General features: G+C 40.3%; 1 protein-coding gene across 2 annotated transcripts; it reads right to left on the bottom strand.

Moving 5' to 3' along the window:
- Positions 1-684: 684 nt before the first annotated feature.
- On the bottom strand, positions 685-17,695 carry LOC135480111 (retinoic acid receptor RXR-like). Of its 2 annotated transcripts, none has more exons than XM_064759869.1 (7): positions 17,604-17,695; positions 10,523-10,925; positions 10,134-10,291; positions 7,359-7,519; positions 6,437-6,563; positions 5,620-5,844; positions 685-4,574 (listed from the first exon to the last, which is right to left on the bottom strand). In XM_064759869.1, exons 1-7 carry the CDS (start codon positions 17,620-17,622, stop codon positions 4,321-4,323), a joined length of 1,347 nt encoding a protein of 448 aa, XP_064615939.1. In that variant the 5' UTR covers positions 17,623-17,695; the 3' UTR covers positions 685-4,320. The 2 variants fall into 2 exon arrangements, with proteins under 2 accessions (XP_064615939.1, XP_064615940.1); XM_064759870.1 differs by having other exon boundaries at positions 7,359-7,507.
- Between the last annotated feature and the right edge of the window lie 3,465 nt (positions 17,696-21,160).

The following is a 21,160-nucleotide window of genomic DNA, read 5'->3' as shown; positions in this document are numbered from 1 at the left end:
GCCACTATGTCTGAGTGATGCTAAAATGTCCGAATGATGTCAGAATGTCTGACTGATGTTTGGATGTCTGAGTGATGCCAGAATGTCTTGAGTGATGCCAGAATGTCTGAGTGATGCTAAAATGTCTGAATGATGCCAGAATGTGTGAGTGATGGCAGAATGTCTGAGAGATGCTAAAATGTCTGATTGATGCCAGAATGTCTGAGTGATGCTAAAATGTCCGAATGATGCCAGAATGTCTGACTGATGCCACTATGTCTGAGTGATGCCAGAATGCCTGAGTGATGCCAGAATGTCTGAGTGATGCCAGAATGCGCGAGTGATGCCAGAATGCGCGAGTGATGCCAGAATGTCTGAGTGATGCCAGAATGTCTGAGTGATGCCAGGATGTCTGAATGATGCCAGAATGTCTGAGTGATACTAAAATGTCTGAGTGATGTTAGAATGTATCTATCTGTTATTATAACACAGTATTTTGTCATTCAACTGAATATTTTGATAGTCTAATAGAATCTTCACGTTGAAATAATACAATATGTGTATTACATTTAAAAGAGTAATCTGCTGCAATAGAAAAATACATTCGGACATCACTGAGACAACAGCCTTTATGTCTATTTCCCTTTAAACCAGTGTTTGCTTAGCCTTTGCATTTGTCAAAAAAGAAAAAAGGTTTAACAGCAGTTTTTGCTAGTGGACATGTTTATTTAATACACATGTACAATGATTCATAGACCGAAAGAGCATCACCTAACGACCACTCTCGGACCGAATTTTTGTTCATGTGTCGTTTGTTATCCCATTTCAACAATACTTTCAGAAAATTGCAAAACTTGGGTTTAAATGAGTATGTTTTCGGAGAACAGCAGTTTAAAAGGTAAACTTATAAAAAGCCCGGACTATAAAGCAGAAAATACATCAAACCAGTGTGCTGCTATCACCAGCCATTTAACACGCTAAGATGTGAGCTGGTGTCCGACAGACACTCAAATTTCAGCATTCAAATAAATACATACATGTATTTTTTGCAAAGGGAGACAAGTCCTGATATCATATTAATGAATACTGTTCCTGTTCAACTATATAGAGGGCTCTGCTGTGCCATGGATAGCAGAGCTTGTCTCCCTTTGGAGAGTTCTAACGAAATCCACCAGTCACAGGAATTTAACATAAGAAAAACACATTAACACCTTCATGCAACACAAGTCGACTTAGCAATTCGGTATTTTCAACTACAAACAAATATGAACTTGTCATACACAATGTTTCTATGTGGCTGTTATGTACAACAAAAACAACATGGGTGAGATTAACAGTATCTAACCATTCAATTTACCAGCCATAATTTAATTTGTTTCACTATCAAGACAGTTGTGTCGTTAATTTTTTTTTCTTCGATACATCATTTTTTGTTACTACACAACCTGTAAATTCAAAAATGTACAATTTTTGTCTATTCCAGCATTGCAAATAGCACATGATCTTCATAAAATTTATACTGAAAACGTAACCCTGGAACCGGACAACACTGCTTATCACTGACACAGACAGAGGTTATTCGAACAGTGCTTAAAATCTGCTGCTTAAAATCAGACAGACTCAGTGCAAGAGACATTCAACACAATATTGTTTGCTGCAAGCTTATCCCCCCTCGCTTCTTTCGCTCAATGTTAAAACTTTTGTGGGATATGACGCGCAATGAACCAGAACATGATGTTTCATCTGAAGTCATTCTTATTATGGTAAATGTAATGGTACTTAGCGCGGTTAAACTCTATGGAATATAAAGGGCACTCCAGAATACTTAGAGCACTAGCGTCTGCGTCTTGCCCCTGTGGTTGCTATTCACTGAGGTTATTTTTTGCAGTTTTGGCAACACTCACTAGAAGTTACAATACAGAAGTTACACCCCCAGAACAATCCTGGGAGCAGTGACTTCTAGTGAATATTTCAAGATGCCTTTTCAAGCAATTCCATCGTGATTTCAACCTACCAGATATTGATAGCATAAGTTAAAAGACCATAAGAACATCTATAAATAGTACTATTTACAATCAAGATTGTAAGAGATATAATCAATTAAAAACGTGAGTACTTCTACAATAGCATATAATGAATTGGGAGAATAATAACAGTGCCCAATGGCTAAAAAGTGCCTGTTTTCCGTGTGAATGCGAGTGTGTGTGTGTGAGTGAGCGAGAGTGTGTGTGTGTGTGTGTGTGTGTCAAAAACACGCTAACAAATGACCCTAAAATATATACACCGGGTGCTGGCTTATCGTGGAACCATGGGGCTCATGAATGAGGGATCGTTTCCATCATGGACGCAACCAAAATACACAGAAAATATAACAATCATATGGAGACTGTCTGGGCACAGCCAGCAGTTTGGACACATCTCCATGTGACCATGGTCACAACATTTTCCATTGAACAATAACATATAGCACTATTAATGGGGGTGCCATGGCTAAACAAATGAAGCTGGATCCACGGGGTAACTTTCTTGGGTACCCACTGGTAAGCTAGGAAACTGGGTAACAGACGCTGGGATGATTGTATGTGTGTGTATGTGTTTATATATGGTATCCACAGTACAGGTCTCCACAGTACCATGGCATGACATAACAGGAGGTATGTACATATGAGTCAAAGCCCTGTCCAGGCCGAGCACAGGCCGCCACAAGCAGAAGTCATGTTTCTCTGGTTACATGGTGCTTTGGTCGAAACTAGGCGAATCTGTGGAAAACAATGACCATGCGAGAACTACAGCAACTAATATCATCACAATGTTTTGACTTGAATGGTTTCCCTAGTAGGTAGTAGCCCTTTTATCCAGCTCTCATGATGCCCAATCAATGAATCTGGTTTACACCATATGATATAAACTGGATCACATCAGTACATACTGCTATTTACATAAGCCAAGGAATTTCTTTCAGTGTTGTTACCACATCAATCAGCATGATTTGGTCATTGACGGTTTGATTGTGAAGGCGTCTGGCAGCCTGATGTCACAACTTAAGTGTGTGATTGAGTTACCACTGACAAACACTGAGGGTGTTACGGCAGTCGGGTTGATTGCGTGACTGTGGTTTCAACTGTAAGTTGTAACGATGTCCAGACTCAACCAGGGCTTTCAGGGTGTTTTCTTTACACGGCACTATCCCTATAAAGACACGTACCAAAAATTCCACGAGAAGCAGATCATATGCACAATGTGATCTCCTGAATTTGATATTGCTACGATCAGCAGTGTTGACCATTTCACCGACCATTCCCTGAAGCCTTCAGTCCACAGAGAACAGGCCTGCTTGGTTTTAACATTGTTTGAAACTCCGCCATTTTATGGTATCAATAATACTAGACCTTTCCAGAATAACTTTAGGCACTTCAACTCAAACTCTGAATGGAGTTAAATTTTCAAAATTCTGAACAAAAAGTTTGAAACCAGTCATTAGGCAACAGATTTACATGCAAAGACAAGAAAATCGCACTTTCAAAATAATTTTAGAATAAAACCAATTGGATCTTGTTGTTATCAAACCGACAGTTTCCTTTGAAGTCAATAAGTTTGTCTCGCTTACTAGTTTTTCGGCATCAAAACCAGCCACACATCGCTTTAACTGGTGAGAATGTAAACTACAACAGTTGGTAAATGTGCAGATAAGGCAAATGAGTATGTAAACTACATGTAAGTGCATGGAATATCCAACATTGGTCACCGATGAAACAAGTTGTAGAAGGAGCAATCGATGCTGCTGTAAGGTTACAGAAGAAGACCTGTCACCATGGTAACCAGAGTTCTAGGCCTCTGAATGCTGCACACATTTAGCATGATGAGAGAGCAGGTATTCACCAGTTTGGCGTCCAGACTGGCACAAAATGACAACCCTGATATTCGTGTACCCTAAAACGGAAACTTGGATGATTTACAGGTACTAAAATCTTTTCTGCCAATACGTATGAGAGGTTCTCTCAAGTGACATTGTTAAGAGGGCAAAAAATGTGATCAAATAGCTGTCAAAAGAAGCCACATGTAATATTTCACAATCCCTCACACCCTTTATAAACTTAAAACCCTAAAGAATACTGTCAGTTGATAAAAGTTGTTTTTTGATTTTTTAAAAGCTGAAGCTCCTTCAAATAGAAGACAGTCCTCTATGAAGCTGAACACTGCTGAGATATTGATCATGATGTTGCAATAAGTGTGCCGAGACCAGGATACCACAGAATCTAATCGCCCCTGTACGTAATGGATCAAGCCCCTGTCTGTCCCTGGGTGTTCAGGTGAGACCCTCTTCTCCGTGGGGTCGCCGTGTTAGGTCCCCGTGCTCTGAGTCTCTAACATCTCCATAAGGAACGTGTCAATGGGAGTGTCTCCAATCAGCTTGAAGAAAAACAAATGTTCGAGACACTTCAGCCCGATGCTACGTAGGGCGGGAAGACGTAGCAGCAGTTTGGCAAATCGGCCTGGCTCATCAGGGTACTGACTCTTACAGTACTCCTCCAAGGAGGCGTACACTTTCTCCCTCAGCCCTTCCACTTCTTGCACTGCTGATAAACCCTTAGCATCTGAAGAACAACAAATTTTCAAATCTTATATCTGGACTCAAAACAATATTTCTACAACATTTATCATTACCCACAGAACACTCGTTTCTCTTTAAGTGATGGAAAAACTATTAGAAGTTACATGTATATTTAGTTGGGTGCTTTTCACATAATTTATCAATCACTTAGGCTTGCAAATGAATAAAGTTAAAAGTTGTATGACCAGGCATCATCAAACTGAAAACGTCCATGTCTTTTGTTCAGTGTTGTACACATGATGCAGCACTTCAAGTTATTTCAAGATTTAGTTTGCACATAAGTTCTTTTACTGAGATCACCAATTAAACAAAAACAAAAATCGGCTTTCCCAAGGTGGATCTGATCAGACAAAGTAGTAAAAGTATCTCATCAGGAATCCTTTGACCTGGCAGACTACATTTATCAACACTACATTCTTAATAGACAATAGTCAGACCTCGCTCTCCATAAATGTAAGTTATTGCATGTTATTTCAATCTGCCTCAGTAAATGGTAAGGTCACAAGATGCAGACATACGTAGGCCAAACACGATAGCACCAGTCCGCTCTGGAACGGGCAAAAAGTCCCATTTCAGGACCGAAACAGAGACCACTACAAGACGCCCATTTAAAGTCAAAATCTGCAATATATATTTATTTATTTGATTGGTGTTTTATGCTGTGCTTAAGAATATTTCACTTATACGACGGCGGCCAGCATTATGGTGGGAGGAAACCGGGCAGAGCCCAGGGGAAACCCACGACCATCCGCAGGTTGCTGACAGACCTTCCCACTTACAGCCGGAGAGGAAGCCAGCATGAGCTAGACTTGAACTCACAGCCACCGCATTGGTGAGAGGCTTCTGGGTCATTACGCTGCACTAGCGCGCTAACCGACTGAGCCACGGAGGCCCCACACTATATATTTAAGCATTCTGTTGGTTTTAATTTTTGTCAGGCAATGTTATTCTTGGTGTTCCAAAAACCATGTCAAGGGCATTTCAGAAAAGCTTTAACCTCAAAAACCAGGAGGGTAGTTGGCACTGACCTGGGTTGAACAAGACAATTGCACGCAGACAGCCCAATTCTGTCTTGTCCATCTTCATCTCCCTCATCTTGGCCACGAGTTCCGTCAGAACCCGGTCAAATATGGTGCCCACGCCCGCCTGATGGGCACTGCTGCGGTGAACGTGCAGTCCAGTGGCTAACAGAATACCGTCCTTCACAGCGATGGACCGGTGCGAGAAGGCGGCAATCAGCAGTTCATTCCACCCTAAGAAACACAGCAATATCGTCAACTTTACTATATCATATAGTGTTCAAAAGATATGTACTGAGGAAACAGATCTATAGAAAATGCTCCTTGGACCTAGACTCCCGGTGGTCTTCTTGAAATTGTGCACATATTAGAATTAAATGCTGTTGTAGCAAAAAAAAAAAAAAATAAATATATTGTATTCACCACACAGCTGATGTGTTGCCACAATACCCTGTCCCACACCAGGTAGACACATAAGGAAGACCTTCCATGTGTTACAACACACACCAAAAAAAACCTTCATTTAAACCAAAAAACTTATGTGCTGGCATCAAAAGCATCAGTTTAATGACTTTGTGATTTGAAAGTTCCTAATTACATGCCAACTTTTACGCAAAATATAGCAAATTGAGGAATAAGACTTCTGGAATAATACAGTACAAAAAGGGTACTCATTAATTAAGGAAGGCTCATGAAAGTGGGACAACACATCCTTTCACAACAGACATCACTTTATTCAATATTAAAAGACAAAAAAGAAAGAAAAAAAACAACTAGTCAACCAATTTGGGATTTGAACTGCTGCCCACTAACTGCTGACACTCACCTGCCCTCAGTAAAATGACCTGGTCATCTAGCAGGAGCTCAGTGAAGTGTGGGATCAGCTTGGCCCATTCCACCAGGGTCAGCAGCTGCTTGTCTGCAGCCTGGCAGATGTTTGTCACTGGATCTTTCTGGAAAAACAGAAACTTTCACTTAACATAACATTCACACAGGGTCGTTTTGAACACAAGAATCGCACATATCATTTAAGAACAAACCCAACAGCAACAGCTAAGGATATAACCTTTCATAACCTTTAAAAAAAAAAAAAAAAAAAAAAAAAAAAAGAATGGAACAGGCTTTATCTGCACCCCCCCCCCCTTTTTTTGCAATGCTTTTATTGAACCAGTCTGATTCACACACACACACTTCTTGGTATCCATGCACCTTGAATGATCTCAGTTCCATTTATTTACATTCAACTTGGGGATATTTTATATGAGAAAAACCAATATTAAGCAAATTCATAACTGTCCAAACTGAGCTCCAATCTGATTTTTTTCCCCATTCTAGAAACACAACATCTATCACATGGGACGTCCTGAATCTCTCAGGTTTTCATGAACATTGCCACTCTTTTTCAAGTACATCACAGATCAATAGTTTTCATCCGAACCATGTCATGAGATACAGATTCACTGTACCCGTTGAAGTGTTTTTAGTGCTGGAGAATCACAGAAGAGTAATCAAGAGTAAACCACCAACCTTTGTCAGGCACCTGACAAACTTCCTGACATTGCCAAAATCAACAGGTGCTTGGAAATGTGTATGTCAAATTAAATTCCAAGATGGGGAAACCAGTTTAATAAATACAACAGCAAAGTCAACTCTACAATACCACTCCCACTAATGGGAGCAAAGCAGAGGGCAATGATGCAACTGGTCAGTTGTTGTTGTTGTTGTGTAATGTTGATTGGTGTATGTACCTGTGTATCAATGTATGTATCTGTTTTGGGTTCCACGGCTAGCTCCGCCTCCAGTACCCTCTCTGTGGGCATGTCATTGTTGGCACTACTTGTGCTCTCTACCTCGCCTTCCATTTTCTCTTTTGTGCGCTGTCGTTCCTCCTGTACAGCTGCAAAAATAACTGAACATTAAGCAACAAATGCTATATTGAGTTGAACTGGACATGTGAAGGACGAACAGACAGACAGACAAGCATCAGCAAGCAGAGTAAACAGTGCAAAGTGGCTGGTAAATGTACAGTTATTATTTCAGCTTACATATATGGCTGGCAGCAGGACACTTAAATGAAAAGAAAAAAAAATTATCCCAAACCATAACAAATTTCCACTCCACAACAAAAGCTGTAGACACAGAGAATGGTAATTGTTGCCTTAACCGAAAATGCTCCAGCACCAGATTAAAAATGTTTCACAAAGCAGCCATGGAATAGCATTTAACAAAATCGTAAAAAGCAAAAATGGGCAAAATGCTAACTGACCAGGTTACAGGCAACTGGCAATTTAATATATATGTATATATGTATGTGTGTGTGTGTATATATATATATATATATATATATATATATATATATATATATATATACATACATATATAAATATATATATATATATAACGGGTGATATGTTAGAATAGAAAAAATGGCTTCATTCACTTACATTCAAAAAGGAAGTGTCCACTGTTTTAGGACTCACCCGCAGGCTTCCTTTTTTACTGCAGTTATCACAGCCTTTACAAGTCATTATTTCTTTTCAACACATTACCTGTTCACATGTATTTAACACTCATTTTTGTTGCTCCTTTTGCATTTTCAAACTGATACCTATTCACCCCTTTATTTTCATTACACTTCTCTTGCGTCAATCGCTCCATGGAAAAGTCCACTTTACAGAACTATAGGGACCATATGTCAAGAACCAATGAGAATACCGCATTGTATGTGATGTGTTCACGATGGTTGTTGGGTGAGTTTCAGACATTCCTAAAGTAAGTCTTCGTGTGAAGATTTCAGTCGGGAGCGTTGAGATGTGGAAATAAAACTAAGAACAGACCGACAGACAGCAATGACGAACGGGGATATTTAGCTAACAAGGTGACAAGCGCTACGCAAAAAGCTACAACAGTCAGCAGTAGTAAATGAACTCGGCAAACTGTCTACACGTACGCCGGTATATTACGCAGGAACTTACGAACTAGAGACTCGCGGCTAGCTCCACTGCTTTTGCCGTCAAAGATAACATGTAGCCGGGATGAAGGCCTGCAGACCTAGATATTTCCAAAACTTACTTGCCCTAGTCACCACACATTTGTGCACTCAATTTTGATGAAAATTTAAAATAAATAAATTCCCATGTGTATGTTGAATTTTGCTGGTGCTTTTTGTTGTTTATACTTCGTAGTTGCTAAGTGTACATAGATCTGTCAGGGAATGTTAGTAATTTGCCCTCAAGTCAACCATGTTGACCTACATAGAGATTGCACGGCTTTGTGTTGACAATGTCATACAGTTTGTTTTCATACATTTAAGCTGTATGGAGTACCAACCCGTCCTCCCTGCGGTTGGAACAACCCTGCAGAATGCTATGAGGCTACACTTCGATGACAGTGTTGGGTCGCGCTAAAACATTTACTGCATATAGCGTCCAATATAGGCAGTTGACGTCTCTATTCCCTGTATAGTACGCATTTCGTGGTTGTGTTAGAATGTGTATTTAAATACCAAATCAACTTCTTTCATTCTCAGTGATAAAGGCATTCATTATGAAGTCCATGGCCAGTAATAAACTGTACAGACGAAGTTTGAAGTTCCAGCATTGTTTGTATGACCTGTCAATGACAGCAGCAGCCCGATTAGACCACCTGTTATTTTGAATTTTACCCGTGGTATTTCACGGGAGCTTAACGACAGATACTTGTCAGTCAGGTCTTTATCGCTGAAACACATCTGCATGCTGATTTGTTCAATTATTAATGGGACTGTGAACAGACAACACTGTTCCCCGTATAATGCATTCACCAATGCAGTGTAACAAACAGCTGGAGCAGCTGTCGTTCGCTTGCCAGTTTGGCAAGAATATGCTTTGAGACAGTTTCAGAATTTACTGGTTTGTAAACAACTGTGATACTTGATACTTTTCTTCATTTTAATTCATGGATATGGATATGTTGTATGGAATTAATCAAGCCTGCATCAACTGGGCTACTTTCATCTCCCAAAGTATGTGCACTGCAGTCCCATGGCGATGTTTGTCTCGCCATCGGTCAAGGCGAGAAAACAATCACCCACCCCACCATTGCTACACTGTTTTAAAGTTCGATCATGCGAAGAAAAAGTCGCAAATTTCACGGTCTGGCACACAGCTATGTCTTGATGTTAGCCGGTTGAAAAGGGCAATGAATTACGGTATGTTTAGCAGGTAAAGCCACAAAAAACAAAAAACTATTCTACCAAAAACATGCCTTAGTTGCAAAAGATACCACTACTACTTGTTGCTTAATACTCCTGTTAAAGACATGTAAAGCTTCCTTAATATGTGTATAAAAAACATGTTATTTACTAAACCACAGCTATGCCCACAACAAAGCCAGGTAGATCTAATTTTTAGCATATTAAGGCAAGATGTCCGGTTATGCCTTGACTAAATGGGAAAATTGGGAAGGGTATGATTCTGTCCAAATTATTTTGTGTTCATGTTTCATATAATTCTTAAATCTGAACGATATGGAAATGTACAAACCTTCTCTCTTCATCCCCATTGACAAGCACTTCATGTAGCGACAATACTGACATCGATTCCTCTGGCGTTTGTCGATCACACAGTTCTTGTCGTCCCTACATGCGTATGTCAAGTCCTTCCTCACGGTTCTCTTGAAAAACCCTTTACAACCTTCACAACTAGGAACAGAAAAGAGGATGAGATGTCAGCAAATGATTCCTATAGTAACAGCCACCTAAATGTCAAAAAAGCAAACCATCCAATGGAAACCTTCAAACTTAATGTATTTGATCACGGAATATTCTTAATTTTCTCCTAAATTACTGAGTTTAAGCCAATACTTCAAATAAGATATTATATAAATTGAGTTTTGTACAGGCATACATTTTACCAAATGACCTGTGACTTACCTGTAGACACCGTAGTGTTTACCGGATGCCCGGTCACCACAAATGGCACAGATGTGTTTGTTGGACATGGAGTGGGGCATGTGGGCACTGGGAGGAGAGGCGATTGATGAACCTGGGGAGGCTAGGTTGGCCAAACCGGGAGAGTTCATACTGGAGGATGGGGAGTGAAGGGTGGGCGAGGCCAGGGACATGGACTGTTGAGTGGAAGTGGGCTGCATCCCTGGGAAGGGAGCATGGCCAAAGGTGAAGTACGGCCCCTGGGTACTGGTGGGTGAATGGTGGAGTTGTGAAATGTCCGGTTTGATGTCGGGAGGGGACCCCATGGAGGCCATGTGCCCCATGGAACCCACACTGGGCATTGGGCTGTTATCCATGCCCAGAGAGCTGTCCATAGACCCAGCACCTACAAAACAATGAAGAGTACAATTTGACATTGGGCAATCAGAAGAGCGATGTCATCTATAACAAGAATCTACTAGCATAGTGCCTGCAATTCGGGCTCTCTCCACAACAAAGTTATTTTTCAACCTATCCCCATTGCTATCAACACAGCAAATTGCTTGATTTCTGGATTTAACAGCTGGGACTGCAGGAAAACTGTAATTTAAACCATTTTTACAGACCAAGAAGAAGCTTCTTTTTGTACTGTCATAGCTAGACCACATGTGTACATGCATGCTTTCTGGTAAAATATACACATACAAAACACAAGCGAGCCTTACTGTACAACATACTGTACATGTACATGTGCTCTAGGGCAAGGTGTACAGAAATGCATCTCATGGTCAATAGAAAAAACATGACCTCTTGCCTACATGTACTTGTTTTAGTCTGACATTAAAATATCTGAGTCCATAATGTGGAGTGCACGCTATGGAGAATGCATTCCATAATGTGGAGTGGCAAATATTTAGTTAGGCTTTTTCAGAAGAATGCTACACCCTGCCCATAAAATCTGTGCCCTGCGTCATTCATGTCTGGCACAATGTTAATTGATACAGACAGGCATTAGATACTGCTACCCTGTCCAATGTCCATTTTTTTTTTTTTTTTTTTTTGGGGAGAAATATACCTTTGCACCTTGACCATTTCCATTTCATGCTATGGGTCAGAGTGGGTATAGCCGACATCCAAGGCATATATACTGTACAGTGTACATTACACATATATAAATTTAGACTAAAATTCAATCTTGGTTATTTGGGAATGAAAAAGGTTGATTTACCATCACCTAGATCTCTGTCTAGTTAATCCGCATCCTATATAAAACCAAAACACATTTATACATTGTTGTTTTGCGCTGTAGTCAAGAGTATCGTTCTTGTAGGAATGCTAGGAGTTTTATTACTGGTGGAGACAACCAACCAGTGACATAAATTATCATAATACAGTATCAATACAATATAACACAATCTTCAACATCAATCAGCTGACAGAAAATGAATAACGCATTTGACATGTTTACATGAAATACACATCACAATTTACACATAATAAAGCTCCATTAAAATAATGATTAATGATCACAGTTTTAACAGGCCTCTATCTGAAAAAAGGCTTGCTTCATCATTTCACATCAGAAATCTTAAAGGAGAAGAAAATTTAGATATCAAACAAATACCATTGAAAAGAGTATGCGTTTCCCTGCAGGTGCACGCCATAAAAAGAATCTAATATGTACCTCAAGTTGATAAATTATAAATAAAGTTAGCACCAAAATCCGCTGTGGGCCACTCCCTATTGCCTAAGAACTAGTCCTGAAGTCTTCTGTGTTAGGAGAATTGCTGTCGGAAGCCTGTCGGAAGTGTGGTTCATAGATTTCTGGTACAGCTCTTCTTCCCAGAAGGTACAGTAGTTTGTTTTCCGCTTGACGATCGAGAAACCAGAATGTTGGATGTACGTTCTACGTTTACACAAACAAGCCGGCAGTTTTAACGACTCTCATAGGCTGCGAGGCAACACAACCCCAGCATAAATTACAGTGTGTTAAAGACGGAGGACGCGATGGACTCAGCGATTTATGCCAGCTTTGCCGTTTTCAAGCTTTACAAGGAAAAATGGCAAAATTATGCAGCAGGCACCAACAGATTGAAAACAATGTGCTTTTTCCAGCCTATAGTGTCATTTATTGAAGTTTTCTTCTTTCAGATTCAAAATTTGACCTTGCCTGATTTTTCAAACAAAATGAAAACAAGTAATGGAATGTCAACCTACAAATGTCACATAACTAATGAACGCTGATGATTTTTTTTTTTTTAATATCCTGTGCTGAACTGCCACCAGTGCTTAGTTGATTTAATACTAGCTACACGTAGATTGTTTAGGTTGTTTTTTATTTCCTCCTTTTGGTGGCATATACATATATACAGTATTAAGACAACCTCTGAGCATCCGAGGGCTTTACACATGTACATGCAAGTCTATAAATATTGGGGGCTGACACTACAGCTAAGTCCAGCAAGTACCAAACAGTGACGGCAAAATACTTTTGCCAGCTGAACAATTAATATGCTATTCAGCCATAGATCCTTCAATCAGCTAACAAAACTACTTCCTGGATCAATAAAAGACACTGAAAATATCATTAAACGTACATGATACATGTCCATATATTGTATCCACAACGCACTCTCAGCCATGTTCCACTACACAAGGGAGCAATACAATGAAATCATCAACCACACATAAACGGCATAGACTGAGATAATATAGTCTTCGGGCCATTTAAAAATCAATACTGGCATTTCATGTTTCTGTTGTTACATGTTCATGTATATATATGTATTAATGCTGAGGAGATTCTTCCCCTCTCCCCCCCCCCCCCCATCATACAAAGCTCACCCAGATACTGGCTTCCAATGTGCCACAGATTTGTTGGTTCTTAGACAGCCATCCACATTGCCTAGGGCTTCTCTTTTGAGGTGATTTTAAAGGTTTTATCAGACATTAAAAGGAAGTTGAAACCCATCATCTTATCACTGAACGTAAACATGGGTACACTTTTCACTCTGCTATATTATCTTACCATGTACACTACAGGATTAAAAAGCTGTGAAAGGCATAGATGTAAAATGCATTTTTCTTGCTCTTTTTTACGTGATTGCTGTTTTTTACTTGATTGCTGTTTCCTGATGGCAGCCAGCATTATGGTTGGAAGAAACTGGGCAGAGCCCGGGAGGGAGACCCTCAATCATCTACAGATTTTTTCTTGCTTTTACATGTAGTACTGTATTCAGTGATAATGAAAGCATCAGTTGGGTTTTAAATTGGGCACAACTATACATAATTATATCATACAAATCTTCTAATTTGTCTTTCTTTTTTTTTCTGATTTTCATGCAATGAAATCCACTCTTTTTCTTTTATTTTTAATTTCTTAATTTACAGTGTTATCAAAAATGATAAAAACGTATGTTCCTTGCGGTCATGATTATGAGAGTTTTCTGCTCTAAATCAATAATGGCCATCCAATAAATCTATGACATAAGAAATTCTTATAATAATTACTCTCCTTAAATCTTAACTGAACATACAAAGTAAGCCTTAAATAAGTCCATGGCCGCTGCGAACTCATGTCCACATTACGCTGGCTTCTTCTCCAGCTGTACATGGTAAGGTCTGTCATCAACCTGCGAACGTCACCACAATGCTGGCCATTGTCATGTAAGTAAAATATTTTTGAGTACAGCGTAGAACACCAATCAAATGAATAAATGAATAAATCTCACACATCATCATGTTAACAAAAACTGGCATAGGGCTATCTACAGATATTTTGAGCACCCTGTTTTTCACAAATATTTTGATTATAGCTTGTCTTGATTTTGCTTTGTTTCGGGTTTCAAAACATTAGACACAAATCTCGACAAAATCACAATCATATACTTCTGCAATTTTGAATGACTCTAAAATACACAATGGTGAGGGACGGTGCCCAGAATTCCACATGTACAGGATGTACACGACATCGCACATATTATCCTTCAAATTTATTCATCTGACTGGCCTTCATGCCACAAAAGAAAGAATTTTCCATTAAAAAATATTATGGTGGCTAGGTTTATCATTAGAGGAAACTGAAATGACCTTGGGAATCATCTGCCCTTACCAGTTACCGGACAATCCTCTTGACTTGAAGGCACAGGTAAATACATGTGCTACAGCACAGGGAGGGCCATGCACATGTAGCTTTGAACACAGAGCTGATGCTGGTGTACGAATGTCATGACAAGTGATCAATGGAAATAAATTTCATGAAACTGCATACTACTGAAAAAAAAAAAATGCAGCATCATGAACTCTGACATGTTTTTCAACCTGATATTTTCACCTGTTTAGCATATGTCGCAATTGTGCCTGTCAATGCAAACTGGGTCATTTAACAACCAGATCTCCCTTAGGGACTACATGTACTTCATAACCTATATTTTGATTATATGTTTCTTTCAAGCCTGGATAAGGACAATGTCCTGCACCAAATATTTTCATAGGGGCCAACTGTCTGGTAAAGGGCAAAACTGCCATATAAACCATACTGTAATTTTTTTAAAACTGGGAATAGATTTCAGAATGGAAAGATTCACCATTATGTCCCACATCCACATGAAACTTATACCCAGGCTTGGATTTATTTGATTTTTGTTAAATGCCAATTTTTCACACATACACACACAATGGCAGTCCGTTTACAGGAGGAGGAAAGTAGAGTGCCCTGGCTAAACAACAACAGATCTCTGGCAAGTTGCTGATGAACTTTCCTGCACATGACATTAACACAGATACGCATAAACAGCCACATGAGCATCTTTGGAAATTTCTTGTCATAAAGGCCCCATAATTTGGCATAACCAGCGACGGATATCTTGCAAACTCCCTGTCTAAGGCTGAGTTTGAAGCCATACTTCATGTGCCTTAACATCTAGACCATATCCCACTGCCAAACTACATGTATGTATGTATAACACAACACATTTAGTCAGACGTCCTGATTAAGTAAGCTAGACACAGTCCCCCATTACAAATTCTGTTTTTCAGAAGGGACGAATGTAATTCTGTGTATTTTAGGAGGTAAAGTCTTTTTTTTGCTGCCAGCCTGCCGTTTTTGGTGTACAGGTGCATGCTTGGTAACAAAATGCTGGAAATTGTTTTGGACAGGTATGAGTTTTACTGATGAAAGTTTGAAATTCTGGGTGAGAGGACACAAGGAAATAGGTGGTGACGAGGCTGCAAGTGACGTCCCCTTTGCGTTGCGAGGCACTCCTACCAGCTGCTGGCATAGAAAGGTCCAGATTTTGACGGTCAACCTATGTCAAGATTTTAAGGGCTTCTTTCTCACAGGCTGGATCAGGTATGCAAAAAAGCTTATTGGCCGGAATGTTTGAGGCTGAGCTACAGCGCTATACGTTAACATTGTCGCTGATGGAAAATTAATGGGGGTCTATGGCCAGCAACTGTATTCTACTCAAATCGAACGGGCAGCTGAGTGGCAGAGATCTGGTTTGTGGGTGCAGGTATGTGTGATAGCCCCACAGGCAACCAATGTTCGTCACCAGGTACTTGAATCTGATAAATGGTCCAGGTGCAATGCTGCAGTCAAACATGCAGGTATGGGGGCTGGATTGGGACATACGGCCTCATCTGATTGTCCATGGTGCACATCATCTGACCTGCTGCAGTCTAAACTACCTATCAAGTGCGTCTACAAAGCCTTAAGTAAGCAGACACTTATGTTCCTTATCTTTTCGTCTGTCTATTTATCGTAAGCACAAAGTCAATCTGTTATTCCCTAGGCTGCATGGGTCCATGATACCTTGGTGATGCTTATAGCAGCTGTACTAACAGCTTCGAAATACTTGACACTGGCAAGTAACTACATCAGTTTATTTAGGAAATAAGACTTTAATTTTAGATACTGTCACGTGTCAACGTTACATGAGATTTCTGTGTTGTATTATTTGCGGCTCATACATTTTTGAAAGGATTTCGTTAGTTTGTTGTGAAACACTCTGGTTTCAAACTTCCATCAGACAGCCTGTTGGGTCCGTAGCCAGTTGCTTATACCACTTCACCGCTTGAGTTGTTGTGCTAGAACGTGGCTTTTAGACACCTTTAAGACAGATGAACATGGTCAGGGTTGAATGAGTATGTGCATGTGTCACATGCTTTTGTCATGTCAACTACATCTGAAAAGGGTCTCATCCATATTTGGCCAGCCTCATTAAGGGAAGCATGAATGAATGGACGTAAATAGTGACTCGAAAGGTACTCATAAATATCACCCCAGTGTTTACAGCTTCCCAAAACATCCTAGAATTCAGAGTATTTTCCAAAAAGCAGACAGCTTGCAGTGTCAAAAATTGGAGTTCATGTCAAAGTGACTGATCTTCAGTCTGCAAAATGAACTTGCATGTCCAAATAAGATGCTCACAACAAGCCAGACATCTGTAAGATGCCTCAGCAAATCTAATACCGTCTACTTTGCATGCATAAATGCAATAGAAGAATACCAGATTTAAGTGATTTTAACTAAAGAAGTGTCTTTCAAACCTGCAATTCCTGGGCTCCTAACAGGCAGATGTAGGCCGAACTACCCTTGAAAAATGCTTCCTCGTCAAAACAATACGTCAGCATAAACTGGTTTCGTGTAACCCTTGCACGAGCTGTTACGACACGCACACTGGTGTTATGTAATGATCTTGTTCGGCTCACGGTCTGGCCGCCATGACAGAGGGTCCCGCAAGTTCAGAGCTTCATTTTGCCAACAAGTTAAAACGCCTAAAAACCCTACCAAACGGCCATTTATGACAATATTCAAAACTTAACTAACGAGCATGTGCAAAAAAATTAGTCAGTGGAAGCCTTAAGCAGTCATCAAGCGGTGTTTTTGTCGACTACATCAGCTAAAAGTTCAATGAACTTGGCGCTGGGGTGATCTCAGTACGAAATTCACACACTAGAAAAATGGCGGCGTGTTGTCGGCGGCTTGCCTGTTTCTCGCTTCTTGCCGCCGATCAAACTCCAGCCTTGCATCGTTTCAGATCGAGATGCCATGTCGACAGAAGGCCTGTCAGGCTTTACTTACCTATGTCTGAATGCTCCATCAGCGGAAACCCGCTAGGATCTGCGTCAGTTTATGGAAATCACAATCTCGACACGAAATTTTCCAACACCATGCAAAGGCAGGGCGCTGCGAACCTGCGAACTTCTCCCTTGACCTCGTTCTTGTTGGCCTAGTTTACCCTACTCCCATGAACAGCTATTTCCCATGATTCCATAGTAAATACTTTAACGGTTGTGGTCAACAACTGTTTTGTATTCACTAAGCACGCCGCGCGCTGTTTTTTGCATCCCCAGAAGCAGATCTACAGCTTCAGAGTTATCTTTGAAATGATCGGGATTAAGCTGAGAAAAAGATATGCATTGTTGTTTCTTCTGATTTATAAACTTTACAGAGGGAAAAGGCTTATTTAAAACATGCCAGGTATTTGCTACGGCTGTAACGACAGACACGAGGCCTCAAAAAATGTAATACTTTAAATATTGCAAATCTCAGAGGTGAGACACCTATGATATGATACATAGGGCCTATATATTCCAGTTTATTGTAGAAAATGGGAATAAAATACACCTAAATATTAAATCACAACGTGTTGTCCAATGCGTACGTCTGGTGTCGAAGTTGTTAAAGCTTAATTGATAGTGTAGGCCTATACAGGGCTTACACATAGGTCTAGGCCTATTTACATGTATACACTATCTATGTACATTGTATAGACTATATATGTGCATGTATAGGCTATAATATATATGTTCATGTATAGACTATATATGTACATGTGTAGGCTATATGCGTACATGTATAGGCCATTATCGTTGTAGGCGTCTGTAGACCTAGGCCTACGTGTACATTACCTCTACAGGTATGAATTTAAATAATAACTGATGGTGGTTCCGGTGTAATACCAACTTACACCCTAATAACTTATGTTACCTTCCGCTGATGTGACCTTAATTAATAAAAGAATAGAACACCTCGGGATGAATTAGATAATTTTTTTTTTTTTTTTTTAAGTACATTTTGATTCTCAGTTTCTTACCTCCCCTCCCACTTGAAGAGGAAAAGTACATTGAAATTGTAAGTACCTTAAATTTCACTGAAACTGTAATGTTGTCAACCTAGGCACTCATGGTTTCTTTGATTAGGGAGATTAACTGATTAAGGGAGATTACCTGCCGCGAATGGACATGCCTCTAGTAAATGTTTATTGCCGCCTGCCTGTGTTAATTTTACCACTGCTAGCGCAAACCTCTTCTCATGCTGATGGCAGTGTGGGGTCTCGTGTACTTGTCAATAAAACACAACTGCTTTAATCAGCCCTTCTGAGGTGTCATCAATGGAGGAATTTATAAACTCATACATTAAAGAAGGTTTTCCTCAGAACTGTCCAAGACAAAACACTAACTTAAGTTTTCATGGAGCAATATGTTTTGTTCTAATTTTACATAAGTAGGCTCAACTATCCACATTTTCAAAAGAGGCGGGACAGTTCTTAATTAGAATTAATTTGAAATCGAATTAATGGCGAATTTGTCATTCATCTCCCTTTCTGCTTTTGAGCCAGTCATGTTGTTGAATTCCTTTTCTCGCCTATAAGTCAATATATTGCTTTGAAATCCAGCACACGCAGAACTATACATTTAAACTGAACAATAGTTCCATAGATTTTTTACATCTTTACTAGTTTTAAAGATACGAGTGAAAAAATATCAAAGTTTCCAAAACTTTTGAAATTGATTAAAGTTTAGATGATCACTCAGAAAAATCGAAGATGAATATTACAAATCTGTGGGGCAGGTTTAAAGTTTAAATAGTGCACTATGCAACTAAAATCTTGAAAATTGGCGAAAAAAAGCATTTTGGAGAACAACTCTGGTTCTTTTTTTTTTGGCAATTTTCTCTTTATTTTTGCAAATATGATAAATTTTTGAAATCAGCAGTCTTTCAGCTTTCAGAAATATGTATAAACTGACGGCCAAAAGAAACTTTACAAAGAGTTCAAATCCATTTATTTTGCCAAAGCAAAAAACAGGATGACTGAAGTTTAATATATTGAAAAGACCAATGACTTTTGGATATTGAAAGCCTTGAGGAAGAACAGACAAAGCAGCCCTCAAATCATTTTACAAGTGAATAAACTAAGCAGGGGTAGAAAAATAGCCATTCCATCTTGGTTAACAATGGGCAGAGTATACAAAAAGTTGATTATTTTTAAAATCAGTCAATATCAAAACCAATCAATATCGCGTGTAGCCACCCCTTGCTTCAATGCATGCAAAAACTCTCCGACGCATAGAAAAGCCAGTCGCCCGATGAGATGAAGTGGGATTCGTTGACATTCATCTGGGAGAGCGAACGCCAGTTCTTGTCGGTTTGCTGCAAGGTGTGGCCGTTGTCTTACTCGACGACCCATAATATCCCAAAGGTGTTTAATGGGAGACATATCTGGGGAACGTGCAGGCCACGGCAAGACGTTGACGTTGTTGGCGTCCAGGAAGTTCTGCATTACTAGAACTGTATGGGGCCTGGTGTTGTCATGCTGCTACAGGACACCACGTGGCTGCTGTTGAAGGAATGGCAAGGCAACAGCACGTATAATTTCATGGACGTAACGTTGAGCTGTTAGGTTCCCGTAGATGAAGACCAGTGGTGTCCGTTCCTCTCCACAAATCCCACCCCACACCATCACGCTGCCGCCACCAAACAGTGCCACCTCCTGGACGCATGATGCAGCCGGCCGTTCGCCTCATCGACGGTAACCTCGCTGTCTGCCATCCGCTCGGAACAGGTAGAAGCGGCTTTCATCCGTGAAAACAACAAGTTGCCAATCACGTCGCTGCCAACGGCATACAATTCGAGCGATGATGTGTGGCTGTCAACAACTGCCCTCTGAATAGCGATAGACCCTAATTCCGTGGACCATGAGTCCCCTTGACACGGTCTGCCGACTGAACCTGTAACCTAGGACTTTGATTGACGATGGCGCGTCACTGTCAGGAAGCGGTTCCTCTTGTATAAGGTGCGCAGCCGTCTTCTCTGGCCGTAGTTACCCTAGGCCTGCCTGCTCATGGCCTGTCCCATGTCTGCCCTGTCTGTCTGTAACGTTGCATCAAGTTTGACAAAGTTACACGAGAGCAGCCGAAGGTCCTTGCAATGTGGGCATGGGTGGCTCCCATGGATACCATGCCAAAGGCCCTCTCGCGTTGTTCTGGAGTCAATAGAGGCATTACTTTGGTGGTTTGTAGTCAGCGTGCACACTGTGTGTAATGTTTTTATACACTTCTTACATGTGCAGTTGCGGCCATCCATGGGTCACGTGATTTTTCAACTTTCTTCGTTGTCTCAAAGCAAATTCGTGTGGGCGTACATGACGCTTGTCATAAGTAAATAAGCTTTTTTATTCGCCATTATGTTGTATGGTATATTTTTTTGTATGTAGCCCTGCCCTGGGGAACAGTGGAACTATCCCTATTCAAGACTGACTAAAGTCCTAACCACGAGTTGCACGTTATACGTACGTGAGCCTCGCATATTCAGTCCCCACTACTTAATCGTACAATACCTGTTTCCCATGCCCTCAA

Source organism: Liolophura sinensis, chromosome 13, assembly GCF_032854445.1.
Source record: "Liolophura sinensis isolate JHLJ2023 chromosome 13, CUHK_Ljap_v2, whole genome shotgun sequence".
Classification (NCBI taxonomy): Eukaryota; Metazoa; Mollusca; class Polyplacophora; order Chitonida; family Chitonidae; genus Liolophura; species Liolophura sinensis.
This window is presented reverse-complemented; position numbering and strand designations above follow the sequence as displayed.